The sequence below is a fragment of the Hypanus sabinus genome, chromosome 10 (assembly GCF_030144855.1).
Source record: "Hypanus sabinus isolate sHypSab1 chromosome 10, sHypSab1.hap1, whole genome shotgun sequence".
Taxonomy (NCBI): domain Eukaryota; kingdom Metazoa; phylum Chordata; class Chondrichthyes; order Myliobatiformes; family Dasyatidae; genus Hypanus; species Hypanus sabinus.
Genome location: NC_082715.1, coordinates 73406715 through 73425553, shown reverse-complemented (window position 1 = coordinate 73425553; position 18839 = coordinate 73406715). Strand labels below are relative to the sequence as shown.

The 18839-nt window shown below is 47.8% G+C and overlaps 1 protein-coding gene across 6 annotated transcripts in view; it reads left to right on the top strand.

The window, feature by feature from the left end:
- elovl5 (ELOVL fatty acid elongase 5) overlaps positions 1–18839 on the top strand; it is a 215500-nt gene that overhangs the window by 150900 nt on the left and 45761 nt on the right. For all 6 annotated transcript variants that reach the window (XM_059982053.1, XM_059982052.1, XM_059982054.1 and 3 more), the window contains one exon: positions 17663–17850. In XM_059982053.1, coding sequence (XP_059838036.1) covers positions 17663–17850 — 188 coding nt within the window. The remainder of the gene's footprint in view (positions 1–17662; positions 17851–18839) is intronic.

Genomic DNA, 18839 nt, shown 5'->3' with positions numbered 1-18839 from the left:
TTGATTATTATTTGCCCTTGCTAATGAATCACTATTTGATTGGGCTGTCAGGGAAAAAAACAGCGGCACTGTTGTGCCTTCTTTGAAATGACACTTACGTGTTGGTCTCAGGACAGGTCCTCTGAAATGTTAATGCAAAAGAATGTGTTAAACATCAGCAGCCAGTTGTCATTCAGTAGAAAGAAACAATAAGGGGAGTTGAGAAGCCTGGTTATTTATATCCTTGGAGGAAAATTGAAGTAAACTATGTGGACTGGTGTCATGATTTGTATAATGATATCATGGAACCAGCCACACAAGATGCTCAGTGGGTCAGGCAGCATCTGTGGAGAGAACCTGAAATGTCAACTCCCTATTTCTCTCTGCTGCTGCAAACTGACCCACTGAGCTCAGGATTTGCAATCAGATGTGCTATTAGATTATGTGAAATTTGTTGTTTTATGTCAGCAGTACAATACAAAGACAAGAAGTTACAATCAATTACAAAATAAATAAATAATACAAAACAAGGGAATTATGTGCTTATGGATTCATGGGCTGTTCAGAAATCTGATGGTGGTGGGGAGGAAGGTGTTCCTAAAATGTTGAGTGTGTGTCTTAAGACTTTTGTACCTCCTCCCTGATGGTAGCAATGAGAAGAGGGCATGTGCTGGGCGATGGAGGGTAGAGCCCATGGAGCTGGCTGGTTTTGCAGCTTCCTGCGGCTTTCTGTGATCCTGTGCAGTTGCCCTTCCATCTCTATCCCCTGCCCTGTCAGCACATTCCAGTTACCCACCCCTCCCTGTGTAACAAAACCTGCCTCATACATGGAGTAAAAAAGTAGTGTCATGTAGTGCCAGTGACCAGGGTTCAGTTCCTGCAGCTCTCTGTAAGGAGTTTGTATGTTCTCCCCTTGACCTCGTGGGTTTCCTCCGTGTGCTCTGATTTCCTCACACAGTCTAAAATTGAGTTCTTTAGTATGTTAATTGGTCACATGGGTGTAATTTGGTGGCACAGGCTTGTTGTGCCAGAAGATTATGTTACAGCGTTGTATTTCTAAATAAATAAATAAGCCCCCTTTAAACTTTACCCCTCTCATTGTAAATGCTTGGCCTCTGCTGTTACACATTTGGATACAGGTTTAGAATTAGGCCATTCGGGCTAATTCTAACTCAAATCTGGCCGAGTGGTGCCACAACAATCTCTCATTCAATGTCAGCAAGATTAAGGAGCTGTTTATTGACTACAGGAGGAGGAAACCAGAGTTCCATGAATTAGCCCTCATTGAGGGATCAGAGGTGGAGAACTTTAAATTCCTTAGTGTTATCATTTCAGAGGACTTGTCCCCGGTCTAGCATGTAAATACTGTCACAAGGAAAGTATAGTAGATAGCCTCTCTATTTTCTTTGAAGTTTGTAAGATTGAGCATGACATCTAAAACTGACAAACTTCAATAGATGTGTGGTGAAGAGTATACAATATTGATTGGTTGCATCTCAGCCTGGTATGGAAACACCAATTCTCTTGAACAGAAAAGTCTACAAAAAGTAATGGATATAGCCCAGTCTATCACAGGTAAAGCCTCTACGCATCAACGCAGAACACTGTCGCAGGGAAGCTGTATCCATTATCGAAGACCCCCACCATCGAGGCCATGTTTTCTTCTCGATGCTGCCATCAGGAAGGAGGTACAGGAGCCTCAGGACCCACACCACCTGGTTCAGGAACAGTTACTACCCCTCATCCATCATGCTCCTGAACAGAGCGGATAGCTTCACTCAACTTCACTTACGCAAACACTGAACTGTTTCCGCAACCTACACACTCACTTTCAAGGACTGATCATCTCATGTTCTTGATATTTATTCCTTATTTATTATTATTACTTTCTTTGTATTTACTGTGAACGCCTACAAGAAAATGAATGGCTGTGTTGTATATGCTGACATATACATACTTTGATTGTGAATTTACTTTGAACCTTAACAGAAGTTTCAAATAAGGAGAGATATGGAGGGATGTGGTTTGGGTGCAGGTAGATGGGGCTATGCAGAAGCTCAGATTGCATGGACTAGATAGGCCGAAGGGTCTGTGCCTGTGCTGTGGTGCTCTGTGATTTATAATCTTATAAACTTCTATTCGGGCGCTCCACAGAAAACAACCCTAGTCTGTCAGAGACTGGATTGCATGTATCGGGTTGTTCTGGTAGTGAACTTCAACTCTGAAATGCAGTGTGGTCAAAATAGATTCTGTTCTCAGTGCCAGTGGATTGTGTTCCGTTACAGTGTATCATGTAAGTTAGTGCCTGCTGCCATGGTAACCTTTTTCTGTGCCTGCTCTTGGTGTGTGAGCCAAGTTTAGCCACTAGGTGTTAAGGATTGTTTGGTGACCAGACTAGGATGTCCAGCTGACAGAACAGCATGGATGAAGACTGGTGTCTCCTCCCAAGTCAGAGAGTTGTCAGTGGGTTTACAGATTCGAAGTTCAGTGTGTGCAGGAGGAATGGGTTCTGATGGCCCCTGCGTTAGCAAGTCTGGAGGCCTCATCATCAGCGAATCTGGCGTTGGAGGCCTGCTGTTCGGTAATCGGTGGGTTCAGTGCTCGATGTCGAGGTTCGAGACCTGAGCACGGAATCCAGCCCTGAATCTGCATGTCCGATCCGAATCTGAGTCTGCTGAAGGCTTGAGGCAGGAGAAGATGGGCTGATTTGGGGTTAGAAGACTGTATGTGTGTGGGTGGGAGGGAGGAACGGGGCTTGTTTTGCTGTTGCTATTTTGTTGCTTGATGTTTTCTGTCTTGCTTTGCTGAACATTGTGGGCATACCGTGTTGGCTCTGGAATGTGTGCTGACACTTGTGAGCTGCTCCCACCACATCCATAGGTTGTGTTAATAAACGCCACATTTCACTGTATGTTTGATATACATGTGATAAATAAACTTGAATCTTGATACCTGACTCCAGCAAATCTTGCCCAAATCGTGCCAGAGAATGCAAGAGTACATTGAAATGGTAGTATGCCGAGCCTGAAGAAATGGAGCATTAGAGTATTGGGGCAGTGCGTCTGCTGCCTAGGACATTCCGAAGAAACCACGCGGATCTCAGCTGCACATATGTCAAGGTTATTTGTGGTTTGTTCTTTTCTGGTGGCAGGTACATAGAGAAACAGCAGGAGGGAGTTGACGGAGGGATTAGGGGGTGGTTGTGGTAAGGACTGGCCAGCACACTGGAACAGAGAGTCCCGATCGAGGGATCAGCAGCGGAAAGGGTGAGAAGTTTCAAGTTCCTGGATGTCAACATCTCTGAAGATCTATCCTGGGCTTAACATACTGATGCAATTACAAAGAAGACATGACAGCAGCTATATTTCATTAGGAGTTTGTGGAGACTTGGTATGATACCAAAAACTTGCAAATTTCTACAGGTTGACCGTGGAGAGCATTCTAACTGGTTACATCACTGTCTGGTATGGTGGAGGATCACTGCACAGGTTTGAAAAAAGCTGCAGAAAGTTGCAAACTTGGCCAGCTTCATCATGGGCACTAGCCTGTACAGCATTGAGGGCATCTTCAAAAGGTGATGGCTCAAAGTGGTGGCATCCATCATTAAGGACCCCCATCACCCAGGACATGCCTTTTTCTCGTCGCTACCATCAAGGAGGAGGTACAGGAGCCTGAAGGGACACACTCAATGTTTTAAGAGCAGCTTTTTCCCCATCACCATCAGATTTCTGAAGAGAGTGAACCCACGTACACTACCTCACTACTTTTTCTTTATTTTGCTCTCTTTTTCACTACTTATTTAATTTTTTATATATATTTCTTTTTGCAATTTATAGTTTTTTATTCTGTATTTCACTGTACTGCTGCCATAACACAACTTATTTCAAGACATATGCCAGTGATATTAAATCTGATTCCGATTCTGGGAAGAGTGCTGCCTCACAGGGCCTGTAGTGCTCTGTGACTTGATGACTTGGAACTCAGCAAACGGCTGCATAGAGTTGCAGTGCTGTCCGTATTGGAAGCAGCTGCCTTATGACCATAACATTCAGGATCTCTGTCTTTATTTTTAGACTTGTCGTCTGTATCTGCCAATGACCCTCCCTGTTATAAATGCTGCCTGCTTTGGAGACTTAATGGTGGTTATGCTGACTGCATCATCCTGCATTTAAAAGGTGCCTATTTCCAACCCATGCTGTTGGTGTAAATGGCTCAACTCAGAACATAGAACATTATAGCACAGTACAGACCCTTTGGTCCACAATGTTGTACCAACCTTTTAATCTACTCAATGTAATCCTTCACTCTCACAAACCCCTGTTTTTCTTTCAGTGTGTGTCTATCTATGGGTCTCTTAAATGTCCCTAATGTATCTGCCTCTACCACCATCCCTGGCAGTATATTCCATGCACCCCATTACTCTGTGTAATAAAACCTTATATTGACATTCTCCCATACTTTCCTCCAATCATCATAAAAATATGCCCTCTCGTATTAGCCATTTACACTCTGGCTGTCCACACAGTCTATGCCCCTTATCTTATACACCTCTGGTGTTTCTGGTGTTGAACAGTGTGGTTTCCATCGTAGTTCTACAGTATGACTTAACTGAGTGTGCTCTGTCCTGTGGTTTACAATATAAGAACCACAGACTGCTATGCTTGTGAACTTTTGTTGAAGGCATAGTTCACCCTCGTAAAGTTATTCCACTGACTTAATACAAATAATAAAAAGAATTGAATATTAACATATAGTAAACAGGGAAGGTGGGATAGGTCCAGTAATATACTTTTCATAAAAGGGGATGCAAATACCATCATCCTGCAGAGACTAGTGGAGAAACTCGCTGCTTGGCCTTAACACTGCCATGTGTCACTGGATTCTAGATTTCTTGACAGAGAGACCACAGTCAGTCCGTGTTGGCAGGAACATCTCTGACTCCATCACACTGGATCCCCGCAAGTTGTGTGCTTAGCCCATTGCTGTTTACACTGCTAACACATGATTGTGCAGCCAGATTCAAGGGGAACCTGCTCATTAAATTTGCTGATGATACCACAGTGGTGGGGCTCATCAGCAAAAATGATGAAACAATGTACAGGGAGGAGGTCAAACACCCAGAGAGCTGGTGCAGTGACAACAACTTGATGCTTAATGTCACCAAACCCAAGGGGATGATCACCGATTTCAGACGGTCTCAGCCTGAGCACACACCCCTCAGCATCAGCGGCTCCACAGTGGAGAGAGTGGAAAACATCAAGTTCCTTGGGGTGCAGATCTCGGACAATCTCACCTGGTCCAGGAACACCACTGGGATTGTGAAACAAGCCCAGCAGAGATTGCACTTTCTGAGGAAGCTTAAACAAGCATCACTCCCCACTAACATCTTAACTACTGTTACGTACCCCGTAACTGGGTCACTTACCAGTAAAGATAGAGGGGTCCGTTGAAGTCTGATGGCACTATTTTTAACAGTATTTACTGATAAAAATACACAAAAATATTATCAATGCAAACATACAGATAATATACGTCGTCAATACTAAATTTAAAAGCGCGGGTATAATAATAATCAATAAGAAATAGCTCTATCATTGTCTAGGGGATAATCTATTGTCCGATGGAAATATAAAAGTCACTTTAGTTCATTCAAGCTGCAGCTTTTGGTTGGAGAGAGAGACGGAGGTTTAGAACTTGCCCGGTTTCCGTTTTATGATGTCGATCCTTTGAAATGGCGTCGGTGGTGATCTCTTCCTTAGCTAAGCCGCCTTCCGTGGTAGGGCCTCAATCCCGGGGCAACGGGAAAGGACACACGTGGACCCTCCACCAGCTGTCGCTATTAAATGCTGTCACGGGACTTCTAGCGTTTCTCCTGGTGCGTGTCAAAGGGGCCGTTCCCCAGACCCTCTTTTATCCCCACTCACGGGGTCTCAGATGTCACTCAGGGTGGAATGATGCCATCCCCCAACCAGCCCACGTTGCCTGAGGGCTTTCACGAAGCGCAGTACTCAATACACAATTCCGTCTCCAAGAGACAATGACCTTTTCCGTGGCTTTGTATCGCTGAGAGCCAGGACATTCCAGACGTCTCTCTCTCATTTCCTGGGTCTCCTGACCTGAATTAATAGCGATCTTGCGATTCTCAAAAAGGAGGGGGGCACAGGTGTAACACTACTGTAACACTTACCCAACAGGCTGGTATATGTCTAGGGGAAAAAGGGATCCAGCCACTCTCCAACCCACCTCCCGTACACGCAGGTGCTGTGAGAATCGAGTTTACGCCTCGAGCCCGCCAACAATATCAAATCCACAACAAATACCGTTATGAAATACACTTTAAAGAGTTTACTAAAATTAGAAAGAGTAGTAAGCAATACAATATATATACACAAGGAAAAAAAAACAAAAGGCGCCAACTTATCAAAGTTCAGTCTGTTTAGTGCACTCGTTGGAGCTCAATCAACGAACCAATCGACCCATCCGGCCATCGCACCTGGGACCACCCCGGTGGTCTTACGAGCAGTCCAGCACACGTCCACCTTCTTCAGTGTCTTCCTCGGCCTCCCCCAAAAAACCCGCGAAAACCCCTCCCCCAAGTTCCCAGCATCACAAGACACAATGACATTCCCCATTGATTAACAAATGAATACAATTACCATATCAGCCATTCTAAAGTGAAACAACGGCTAGAGAGACACTTATCCGACAAAAAAACATTCCTACTTGTAACAAACCAAAGAGGCCATTTTGAGTAACATACCCAGGACATTGTACATTCTCTCCCCACCAGCAAATGTCATGCCCTCATGGCATTACTAGAGGTCCCCAAAGCTTCTTGCAACACACAAAACCCAACCCAGGTGCAGAAGGCAATGACATAACTACCCAGAGCAGTAGAAATCACACTCGGTTCTCCCGGTACCACATATGTCAACCGCTCCGGGGGGCGCCTAATCCTCTGAGATCTCCATACCCCTTCTGCCCCACTGGGCTCCCTCGTCACCTGTGAACCCACTGTCTCGGACACCCCAGGTCTACCTGACAGACCCTCACCCCCTTCCTCACAGGGGTCCTCCCTCACCTGAGATCTCTCCGGCTCACGCTCAGATTCCACCCTCTCTCCCACCAATGTAGGCTGCCTCTCCATCTGACCCTCAAGACCTTCCCTCCTCTCACCCAATTCAGTATGGGAAGGGCCAGGAGCCTCCTCTCCTGGTACTGGAGCACTAGCGAATGGGAACAGGACCCACTCATCTGAGTCGTCCTCCTCTGAATCGGTAGCCATTCCCGAGTGAGGGACCCGTCCCCGCTCTTCAGCAGTTTGCTCTTCCCGTTCTCCGCTCCCTCGCAGAGTCCTTGTACTGGGCGTAACCTCCCACTCGGGCTCCTTATCCACCTGCACCGCTTGACCCAGTGGCAGCAGGTGATTCCTATGGAGTACCTTGATAGGTCCTTTTCCATCCTCGGGTTTCACCCGGTAAACTGGCAGGTTCGGCATCTGGCTCTCTATTACATAGGGGCTGGCCGCCCATCGATCTGCCAACTTGTGCTTACCAGGGAGTCCCAAATTCCGCAAAAGGACCCGGTCGCCCGGTAATAATTGTACAAACTTCACCTTTCGATCATACCGCATCTTATTCCGCTGATTTTGTTTGGTAGCCGCCGCCTCGGCCAACTCGTATGCCCGCTGTAACTCCCTCTTCATGTCGGAAACGTACTTTAGATGGGACTTCCCGGGAAATTCACCCATTCCACCTCCAAAACACACGTCAATGGGCAACCTCGCTTCCCGCCCAAACATCAGATAATAGGGTGAATACCCTGTAGCCTCATTGCGAGTACAATTGTAACAGTGAACCAATTGTCCAATATGACGACTCCACCTGCTTTTCTGCCCAATCTCCAGCGTCCCGAGCATATCCAACAGGGTCCTGTTGAATCTCTCTGGCTGAGGATCTCCCTGTGGGTGGTAAGGGGTAGTCCTGGATTTCTCAACCCCAAGCATAGTCAGTAATTCCTGGATAAGGCGGCTCTCAAAGTCCCGCCCCTGATCACTATGGATTCGCCTGGGAAGGCCGTAATGCACAAAGTACTTCTCCCATAGCACCTTCGCCACTGTCGTCGCCTTCTGATCCTTGGTGGGAAATGCCTGAGCATAGCGAGTGTAATGATCGGTGATGACTAATACATTCGCGGTGTTGCTGGTGTCAGGCTCAATCGACAGGAAATCCATACATACCAGGTCCAGAGGTCCCGCACTCTGCAAGTGCGACAGTGGAGCCGCCAACGCTGGCAGGGTCTTCCTCTGGATGCAACGACGGCATCCCCTACAGTATTCTTCGACGTCCCCCCTCATCCGGGGCCAGTAGAACTGGTCTTTGAGTAATCCATATGTCTTTTCCACCCCCAAATGTCCAGAATCATCATGTAAGGCCTGGAGTACAGTCTGGTGATACTCCTCCGGCAGGACCAGTTGCCAACAGCGGGGTTGGTCCGGAGGCGTTGTTACCCGGTACAAGATTTTGTTCTTTAACTTCAACCGAGACCACTCCTTCAACAACAGAGGCACGTATGGGTGTTTCGCCTTCTCAGCCAACGCCCCATCCCCCTTCTCGACCGCTCTCCACACTGTGCCAATGCCCGGGTCATTTTGCTGAGCAGTTGCCACTTCCCCCGGACTCAGTTCCGGCAACTGTTTAGTCCCCAGAGCGGTCAGGTCACAGTAAACTAGGGGTATGGCGTCGTCAAAAACCCCCAAATGGTCCACGGCTCGTTCCAGCCTCCCTCTTCCCTCAGCCTTCACGGTGATAACAAACTGACACATCGCCTTCACTCCAGGGGCAGGGACACTCTCCCACTCCTCGTCCCTCTCCTCCTCCCCCGGCTCCCGACGAGACAATGCATCCGCATCGATATTCTTGCTTCCGGGACGGTACCTCAGGCTGAAATCATATACCGACAATGCCGCCAGCCACCGATGTCCTGTGGCATCCAGCTTCGCCGAAGTCAAAATATAAGTGAGAGGATTGTTATCCGTTCTCACCTCAAACTTGGCTCCGTAAAGGTAATCGCCCAGCTTGTCCACCACCGCCCACTTCAGCGCCAGGAACTCCAACTTGTGAGTGGGATAGTTTCTCTCCGATGGCGACAAGCTTCGGCTGACAAAGGCTACCGGCCTCAATGCTTTGCCATGCTCCTGGTACAGAACAGCCCCGAGACCCTCTCGGCTGGCATCCGTGTGCAGCACATATGGCTTCTGGGGATCGGCAAAAGCCAACACCGGGGCCTGGGTCAGTGCCCTTTTCAAAGATCGGAACGCCTCTTCACATTGATCATCCCATCTCGAGCCAAAAGGTTCCGCCGGGTTCCAGTATCCTCCAGCATCCTGCCTCTGGTTCCCCATCCTCTTCTTCCCCACCGGGGGATAGCCACACAACAGCTGAGTTAACGGGTGACACACTTTGGCGTATCCTTTCACAAATCGCCGGTAATACCCACAGAACCCCAAAAATGAGCGCAGAGCACCCACTTTCTGGGGTCTCGGCCAGGTGGTCACAGCCTCTATCTTGGTTGGATCAGTAGCCACTCCCTCTCGCGAAATGATATGGCCAATGTAGTTAACTGACGACTTGCAGAACTGGCATTTGTCCAGGGAAAGCTTCAACCCTTCTTCATTAAGCCGGCCCAACACCTTCAACAGTCTCTCCTCATGTTCCTCCAAAGTCGATCCAAACACTATCAAATCGTCCAGGTACACCAGCACCTCCAACAGATTCATATCCCCCACAGTTCTCTCCATGAGCCTCTGGAAGGTGGCTGGGGCTCCGGATATGCCTTGGGGCATTCGTTCGAACTGAAAGAACCCCAGCGGGCAGATAAAAGCGGTCTTCTCTTTATCGGCCGCACTCATCGGGATCTGGTAATACCCACTTCTTAAATCCAGCACACTGAACCACTTTGCACCGCTCAGGCAGGCCAACGCATCCTCGACTCTTGGGACAGTATATTGATCAGGGACAGTTCGCCGATTCAACGTCCTGTAGTCAACACACATGCGCACTCGCCCATTCTTCTTCCGTGCCACCACTATTGGGGACGCATAAGGACTTCGAGACTCAGCTATGATTCCGGCCTCCTTCAACTTGCACAAGTGCTGTCGCACGTCCTCAACATCTGCCGGAGCCAGCCGCCGGGATCTCTCTCGGAACGGGGTGTCCTCCGTCACCCGGATGGTGTGGCGAGTGCTTTTGGAGCAGCCAACATCAAACTCGCCCCGAGAAAAAACAGCTTCCATCTTCAGCATCTTCTCCACTAGCCTGCGTTTCCACTCCGGCGACACTGGGGAATCCCCGAAGTTAAAGGCTTCAGCGGTCAGCTCCATTCGATGCTCCGATCCCTCCCCGTTAGGGGTCCGCACTGGTGCGCTGGACATTACCGTCACCGGGAACAGATGTGCCAGCGGCATTCCCCTCTTAAAGGTGATTTCTCTTGCCGTGGTGTTCCTGACACTTATAGCTATACGCCTCGCATGTACCACCCCTGGTCTCTGCACTTCAGGCCTCACCAGCGCCCCCGCCGGAAATCGTGTCTCCCCTTCAAGATCGTCTGGGGCGTCTACTAACAGGGCTTCTCCCGTCGGCACTCCTGGGAATCTGGGGGTCCCCATCACTAGGGCTACCTCCCCGGGTCGGATCACCTTGGGCCTCGCCTGCGTACACCACACCGTCCCTCGTTTACACTCCGGGTCCAGCCCTTGGGAGGCAACCCCTTCTGCGAACACTGCTTGAAACACTGGATGCACCGAGAGGGTCTCCAGAAAGTCTTCCCCCCCTTTCTCCTTACAAGCTCCCAGGAGCCGTCGCACAACTGGGGAGTTAGTCCCCACCAGGAGGGCAGCACCACCGGTTTCCACCGGGTCAGGACACACCAACACCAACGTCTCAATAGCTTCCGACACTCCCACATCGCCTTCCGAGAACTCCAATCTCACCGATAGGTACCCATCGTACGGGTAGTCACCCTCGCTCACACCCCAAATCTGCAGGGCGTCAAATGGTGTTACGGGCAAATGCTTTAGATGTTGATTGTAGAAAGACCGGTACAATAAGGTCACCTGCGATCCAGTATCAAGAACGGCTTTTGCGTAAACTCCCTCTATCCGTAGACCCACACTGGCACAGGGTCCTACCAGCCCATCCGGAACAGAGGCGTGGGCACCCGGTGGTCTTCCGGCTGATCTCTGGGAACGTGTTCCTCCAGAGGCTCCAGTCCATTCCCTCACTGAGCCTCTCCTAAGTTTCCCCGACACCTCTCCCTTCTTAGTCGCAGGGGGGCTTGTCCTCCGCGGGACTCCTTGTCTCTCACAATCCCACCTAAAGTGACCCTCCTCTCCACAGCTATAGCACACCCTTGGCCTTCCACAGTCCTGCCTGAAATGCCCCTCTTTCCCACAGTTAAAGCACACACTGCCGGCTGCCCCTCCTCTCCCAGGACGGCTCCTGCTCCCAATCCACTGCACTGATCGCCCCTGAGAGTAGGTACCTCCCCTGTCCCTCCCCTCCAAAGGGGGTTCCCTACTCCCCGGGGGTTTGTCATTCCTCCACTCAGCCACCACTTCCTGTATCGCTGAGGATCGCTCCCGTAGGCCCGTGCCCCTTTTCTGCCCCAATGCTCTCTCTTCCTCTCGCACCTCTCTAATCAGTTGCCCGAAGGATAGAGGGGGACCTTTCCTATAAGCCTGCCGGATAGTCCATGCCACCTTGTCCTCCTCCAGAGAGCCACTGAATAGCTGACTCATCCTCACGCTAGCCACGTCAGTCGCCTTCACTACCCCTCGGCGCCGCAGCCCCGAGAGCATCCCCTCCATCCTAAATATGTACTCGGAGAGCTTTTCCCCTCTCCATTGTTCCAGGCGTTGAAACTCTGCTAAAAGCAGCCAGGGTTCCCCTGACAACCCAAACGCTCCCTCCAAAACTTCTAGGCAGTCCTCCACTGAGGCCCCAGGCTTCTCAGCTTTTAACTCCCGGATGGTTTTGGCTGCTAAACCCCTCAAACTTCCCAGCAATCGCTGCCTCTTCTCCTCCTCCGAGCCTGGCCACTCCTCTAACATCAAAGACGAATGCTCGATCCAGGTCTCATAGTCTACCTCCCCGTCCGGAGTAGGCTTGGCTCCGGAGAACACCCCCAGCTTCAGCCGTGGCCTCTCGGCCACCCCCACCAGGGAGTTAAGTGCGGCTGCCAGCTCCGAGACTTCCACCCTACCTGGGGAGCGGGGCTTAGTCACGACTCCCTCCTCCCACCTCCCTTTCCTAGTGCCGGGCACCTCTCTGGGGTCCACCTCTAGCTCTAGCTCCTCCTCCGATGTCTCCTCAGCCTCATCCTTGTAGAAGTGGAGCCCCCACGGGCCCGCCTCCCCCGGTACACTGACCATCGCCGGCAGTTCCACCGTCCTGACTTCAGCACTCGTACGAACCAACACCCAGCTAGACTCTACCTCTTTACCACACCGTCTAGCTACCAATTCTACCTGCCCAATACCCTTCACCGAACTTAAACCCCTCACTATCGCGTCTCCCAAAACTCGAACATCCACTCCGCTCACTACGCATGCGTACTGTACTGGTACATCTTCAAACTGGCACCAACAAACAAACTTGTCTCTGTCCATCTCCGCTCTGCTGCCTGCGCGATTCCACAGCCCCTGACAATCCAATCCCGGACGAGCACCCCACAAATGTAACACTTACCCAACAGGCTGGTATATGTCTAGGGGAAAAAGGGATCCAGCCACTCTCCAACCCACCTCCCGTACACGCAGGTGCTGTGAGAATCGAGTTTACGCCTCGAGCCCGCCAACAATATCAAATCCACAACAAATACCGTTATGAAATACACTTTAAAGAGTTTACTAAAATTAGAAAGAGTAGTAAGCAATACAATATATATACACAAGGAAAAAAAAACAAAAGGCGCCAACTTATCAAAGTTCAGTCTGTTTAGTGCACTCGTTGGAGCTCAATCAACGAACCAATCGACCCATCCGGCCATCGCACCTGGGACCACCCCGGTGGTCTTACGAGCAGTCCAGCACACGTCCACCTTCTTCAGTGTCTTCCTCGGCCTCCCCCAAAAAACCCGCGAAAACCCCTCCCCCAAGTTCCCAGCATCACAAGACACAATGACATTCCCCATTGATTAACAAATGAATACAATTACCATATCAGCCATTCTAAAGTGAAACAACGGCTAGAGAGACACTTATCCGACAAAGAAACATTCCTACTTGTAACAAACCAAAGAGGCCATTTTGAGTAACATACCCAGGACATTGTACACTACATTCAACAGAGGCATGGTTGAGAGTGTGCTGACCTTTTGCATCACAACCTGGTACTCCAGCTGCAGTGCTGCTGACAAAAAAGCCTTGCAGAGGGTGGTTAGGGGAGCAGAGAAGGTTATTAAGGTCTCCCTACCTTCCGTGCAAGACCTCTTTCAGAGTTGATACCTCCAGAAGACACAGTACATCATTAAAGACACCTCACACCCTCTCCATGAACTGTTTGTTCTTCTGCCATCAGGTAAACATTACAGGAGCATCAAAACTAAAACCACAAGGTTACTAAACAGCTTCCTCCCACAGGCAGTCAGACTGCTAAATAGCTGCTCTACCTGACTCTGCTTTGGACTCTTTTAACTTGCACTGGACACTTATAACTTGTTTTTAACTGACATGTGGCTGTTGTATTTTACTATTTATTGTTATGTTGATTATTTAGTGTTGAACTTGTTATGTTATGATTGCACTGCTCCTGGGAAACGCTGTCTCATTCTGCCTTGCAGAGCTGATGTACGGTTAGAATGACAATAAAGTTTTTGAATCTTGAATCCTGAAATCTTGATGGGTACGGTGAGAAGATCATTTACCTTTGTATGAGCTTCCTCCCTAATTTTATTTGATTTTGTTTAGCACTTGTACACACAGTAGCTACTTCATTAGATGCCACCTGAACCTCCTAACGTGGCTACTGCATGTACGCTCATGGTCTTCTGCTGCTGTAGCCCATCCACTTTAAGGTTCAATGTGTTGTACATTTATTATTGATGTTCTACTCACCGCTGTTGTAAGGCCTGATTATTTGAGTTATTGCCTTCCTGTCAGCCTGAACCAGTCTGGTCCCTCTCTCATTATGAAGGCGTTTTGCCCACAGAACTGCTGCTCACGGGATGTTTTATAGTTTTCGCACCATTCTCTCTAAACTCTAGAGATGTGCGTTAAAATCCCAGGATATCAGCAGTTTCTGAGATTTTCGAACCACCTGACTGACGCCAACAATCATTCCATGGTCAAAGTCACTCAGATCAGAGTTTTTCCTCATTCTGATGTTTGGTGTGAACAACAACTGAACCTCTTGACCGTGTCTGCATGCTCTTATGCATTGAGAAGCTGTCATGTGATTGACTGATTCTATATTAACATTAATGGGCAGGTGTAAAGTAGCCACTGAGTGCATGTTCCAGCCATGTCACCCCAGCAACTGCACAACCACATTTAATGCTAACCTATCACAGGGCAATTTACAATGACCAGTTAATCTACCTGGTAGGTCTTTGGACTGTGGGAGGAAACTGGAGCAGTCGGGGAAAACCCATCCATTCCACAGGGAAGATGTACAGAGATTCCTTACAGAATGGTGCTGGAATTGAACTCTGAATTCTGGGTCGCACTGAGCTGTAATAGCGTCACAATAATCACCATGCTATTGTGGCACCCTAATTGTGCAGGGAAGGATTGTTTAGAAATCTGTATTTATGGACTAATTAATTAAGCACTATAGTGCCCAGTTAAAGCCTCAAATTGCTGCTCAGTTCCCCTAATTAGGACTGGTCAGAAGCTGTTTGTGTGCAGAGAAAGTCTTCATTCTCTTGTTTCCATAATCAGTGTGCTTTTCCTATTGTTTATTGAGGGCTCACTGCCTGACCATAATGGCCATTCTAACCTCCCCTCCCACCATAAAAAAGGCAAAGTGACCCACTCATAGGAAAACACAGCAGAACACACACAGTGTCGACGGTCTTGCCCGCGAAGAATGTGGTTGATATTCAAAACTTTGGAATAAATGAGAGTTTATCTGTGAAATTTTACATGGATTTCTGGGCTGCCACATCACTCTCTCCATCTCTTTCTCTCCCTCCCTCCTCTCTCTCTCTCTAACTCCTCCCCTTCCCTCACATACTCTGCTCCTCTCTCTTTCTCTCACCTGCTGCTATCACTTTCTCCCTCTCTGGCCCAACCCAACCTTGCTTTCTCCCTCCCTTCTGTCCCTCTCTCTAATTTGCATCTCTCTCCCTCACACACTCTCTCTTTCTCACACCTGCCCTATCGCTCTTACTCTCTCTGCCCCACCTCCCTGTCCTCTCTTTCAAACACCCTCCCTCCCTCTCTCCTATCAGCCTCACTACCTCCCTCTCTTAATCTTTCCCTCTCTCTCAACCTTCCTCCCTCTCTCTGACTCTCCCCCTTTCTTCCCCTCTCTCACCCTCTCCTTTCCTTCCTCCCCATCTCTCCTTCCCTCCCCCCTCGCTAAGCCTCCACTTTAGCCAGCTGTGCAGTGCAAATGAGCAACTGGTTACCAAGCTGTGCTTTTAGAGTGCATTGAACCGTGACCATTGGCCTAATGCTGGGGAACTGAAGCTTATTCAGTGTGCTGCTTAGATAGTGACTATTTTTAAGTCCATTAAGAACATAATGCAAAAGGTAATTCCAAAACTGTAATTTTATTCAAGCTGTTTTTGTTCACTGTTGCCATTTTCTAATCCAATCAGTGTTTATTTTCAACTTTTTATGAAACAACCTTGCAGATTTTTCACAATTCTTCAATGTTTTGCAATTTATTTTCCTTATGTCAAGTTCAGCCTGCTTCTTCAAAGTTCAAAGTAAATTTATTATCACAGTACATAATCAGAATTGGGTTTAATATCACTGGATATATGTCCTGAAATTTGTTGTTTACAGTGCAATGTAATAATACTATAAATTTTAATCAGAAATGTATGTATAAGATTAAATTAAATAAGTACAAAAACAGAGCAAATAAGGGAAAAAACAGTGAGTTTGTTGTCCATTCAGAAATCTGATGACAGAGGGAGGAGATTCATTTTATTGCAGATACCTACAGGAAAATAAAATACAATTGTTTTAAGGAAAACTATAAATAACAAAGACTGACAAACAAGTAAGTAAGGTGCAAAGGAAGACAAATAGTGCAAATAAAATAAAAGAATAATACTGATAATATGAGTTGCAGTGTTCTTGATAGCGAGCCTATAGCTTGTGGACTCACTTCAGTGTGAGGTGAGTGAAGTTAACCACACCGGTTCATGTGCCTGTTAGTTGTCGGGTACAGGGTCAGCAGGCTGATAGTGGTAGGATATTAGATCAGGATCCTGTTGGTTGTTGGGTACAGGGTCAGGAAGATGATGGTAGGTGTCTGATGACTGTAGGGTACTGAGTCAGAAGCCTGAAGGCTGATGGCTGTTCCTGCAACCTCTAAAAGATAATCAGAAGTTAAGCTGTACACTCAGTAGCCACTTTATTCGGTTCCTCCTGTACGTAATAAACTAGCTGCTGAGTATATGTTTGTGGTCTTCTGCTGCTGCAGCTGGTTCAAGGTACGAGATGTTGTGTGTTCAGAATTGCTTTTCTGCACATCACTGTTAAACCACATGGTTATTTACGTTACTGCCACTTTCCTATCAGCTGTCTTGCCATTCTCCTCTGACATCTCTTTTCGCCCACAGAGCTGCCACTCATGGGATTTTGTTTTTGGTTTTTGCACCATTCTCTATAAACTCTAGAGACTGTTATGTGTGAAAATCCCAGGAGATTGTCAGTTTCTGAGAGAGTCAAACCACCCTGTCTGACACCAAGAATTGTTCCTCTGTCGAAGATCACCTTTTCACCATTCTGATGTTTGGTCTGAACAACAACTGAACCACTTGACTATGCCTGCATGCTTTAATGCATTGAATTGCTACCACATGATTGGCTGATTTGCATTAATGTGCGGGTGTACCTAATAAAGTGGCCGCTGAGTGTATATCTGGAACAGACATGCTTTGTTTATTGTGTACTTGCAAAATTTGGAAACCTTTTTATTCTTGAAGCATTGTTGTCACTTTAGAGGAGCACACACAACTCGCTAGAGGAACTTAGCTGGTCAGACCATGTTGATGGAAGGGAATGAGCAGTTGACCTTTCTGGTTGGGACCCCTCATCACGACTGGAGAGGAAGGGGAGAAAGAAGTGAGGAAGAGAAAGAGGGGAGCGGGGGTGGAGTACAAGCTGGCAGGTAATAGGTAAAACCACATGAAGGGGAAGGTAGATGGCTGGGTGAGGGGGGATGATGTGAGAAGCTTCTTCTCCCTTCTGCATCCACCTTCTGCCTCACCTGGTCTCATCCATACTGTACTCTGTCCTCTCTACCCACTATCTTCTTCTGGCTTCTATTGCCTTCCTTTCCAATCCTGATGAAGGGTGGTCGGCTGGAAACGTCAACTGTTTATTCCCCTCCATAGATGCAGCCTGACCTGCTGAGTTCCTCCAGCATTTTGTGTGTGTTGCTCTGGATTTCCAGCATCTCTGTTTATGACTTACTGTTCTCATCTCATGTCTCTCTCGTTGCAGATCGCCGAGTTGAGGGCTTTTTCCTTCTTGATACGTACCCTCCAACGTTTATACTCAGTCTTCTATACCTGTTTGTGGTTTGGGTCGGACCGAAGTACATGCGGAATAAGCCACCCTTATCTTCCAGGGGCGTACTCGTGGTTTATAACATTGGATTGACTCTCCTTTCCTTATACATGTTCTGTGAGGTGAGAAATTCGAACAATTTGGTGATTGATTTTTACCTTTTGCTGAGAAGCTTTCCTGTGTTCGGTGCAGTGAAACTCGGATACAGGGCATCTGAATGTGCGGGGTTCCCCGAAGTCCTGGCCTGGAACGTGAACTGGGTAACTGAAGTGTAAGTGTTGTCACCGATAATAAGATAAAAAAACAGAAACAGCTGGGCCCAGAACACATGCATTCTTACGACTCAAACATATTTTATTTAGTTGTGTACAAGGAGAACTGCATGGCGCCTATTACCTCACGGTTCTGAAGCCAGGACAGAAAACTTACTTTTATGCAAATTGGCTTATCAGTTACCGATATTGACCATTTGGTAAATTGTATGTGTTTGAATTCCTTACTTGCAAGATCAGTCATTGTTCACAATAGAGGTGTTACAAGTCAATAGAAACTACAAGCTGACAGCTTATGATCTGCCAAAGATAGTAAAGCCATTGTCCATCAGTTGCTGGGTGTGTTTCTCATCCTTCTGTTATTCCTATCTCATCACTCTCTGGCACCCCTTATTGTGAAAGGCCTCACTTATCTAACTCCAGTATCCACTGCCTCAGGCCCCTCCACTCACCCCGCCATGCCTATCTCATCTGTAATAAGCAGAGGTGTCTCTGATGGTCTCACTTAAAAGTTCTCCCTTGTCTGACTGCCACAGTCAGGATGTTGTCTTTAACCCTTGCCTAACCACAATTTCCATATAAGCAGGTTGAGTAACCAGAGCCATGGATCTAGATGGCAGCTGAGGCCAAGGTGCAGACTGAAGATGGGCTGAATGGTTGAGACAGGAGTCTGAGACACCAGGGGGTCAGCAGCGTCACTGGTTGAGTGACTGGAACCGAGACTGGGAATCCACATAGAACATTGAACAGTACAGCACAGGAACAGTCTCTTCTGATAAAGCCAATTAAATTTTTACTTTATTTTATTTAGAGATAGAGTGTGGAACAGATTCTTCCAG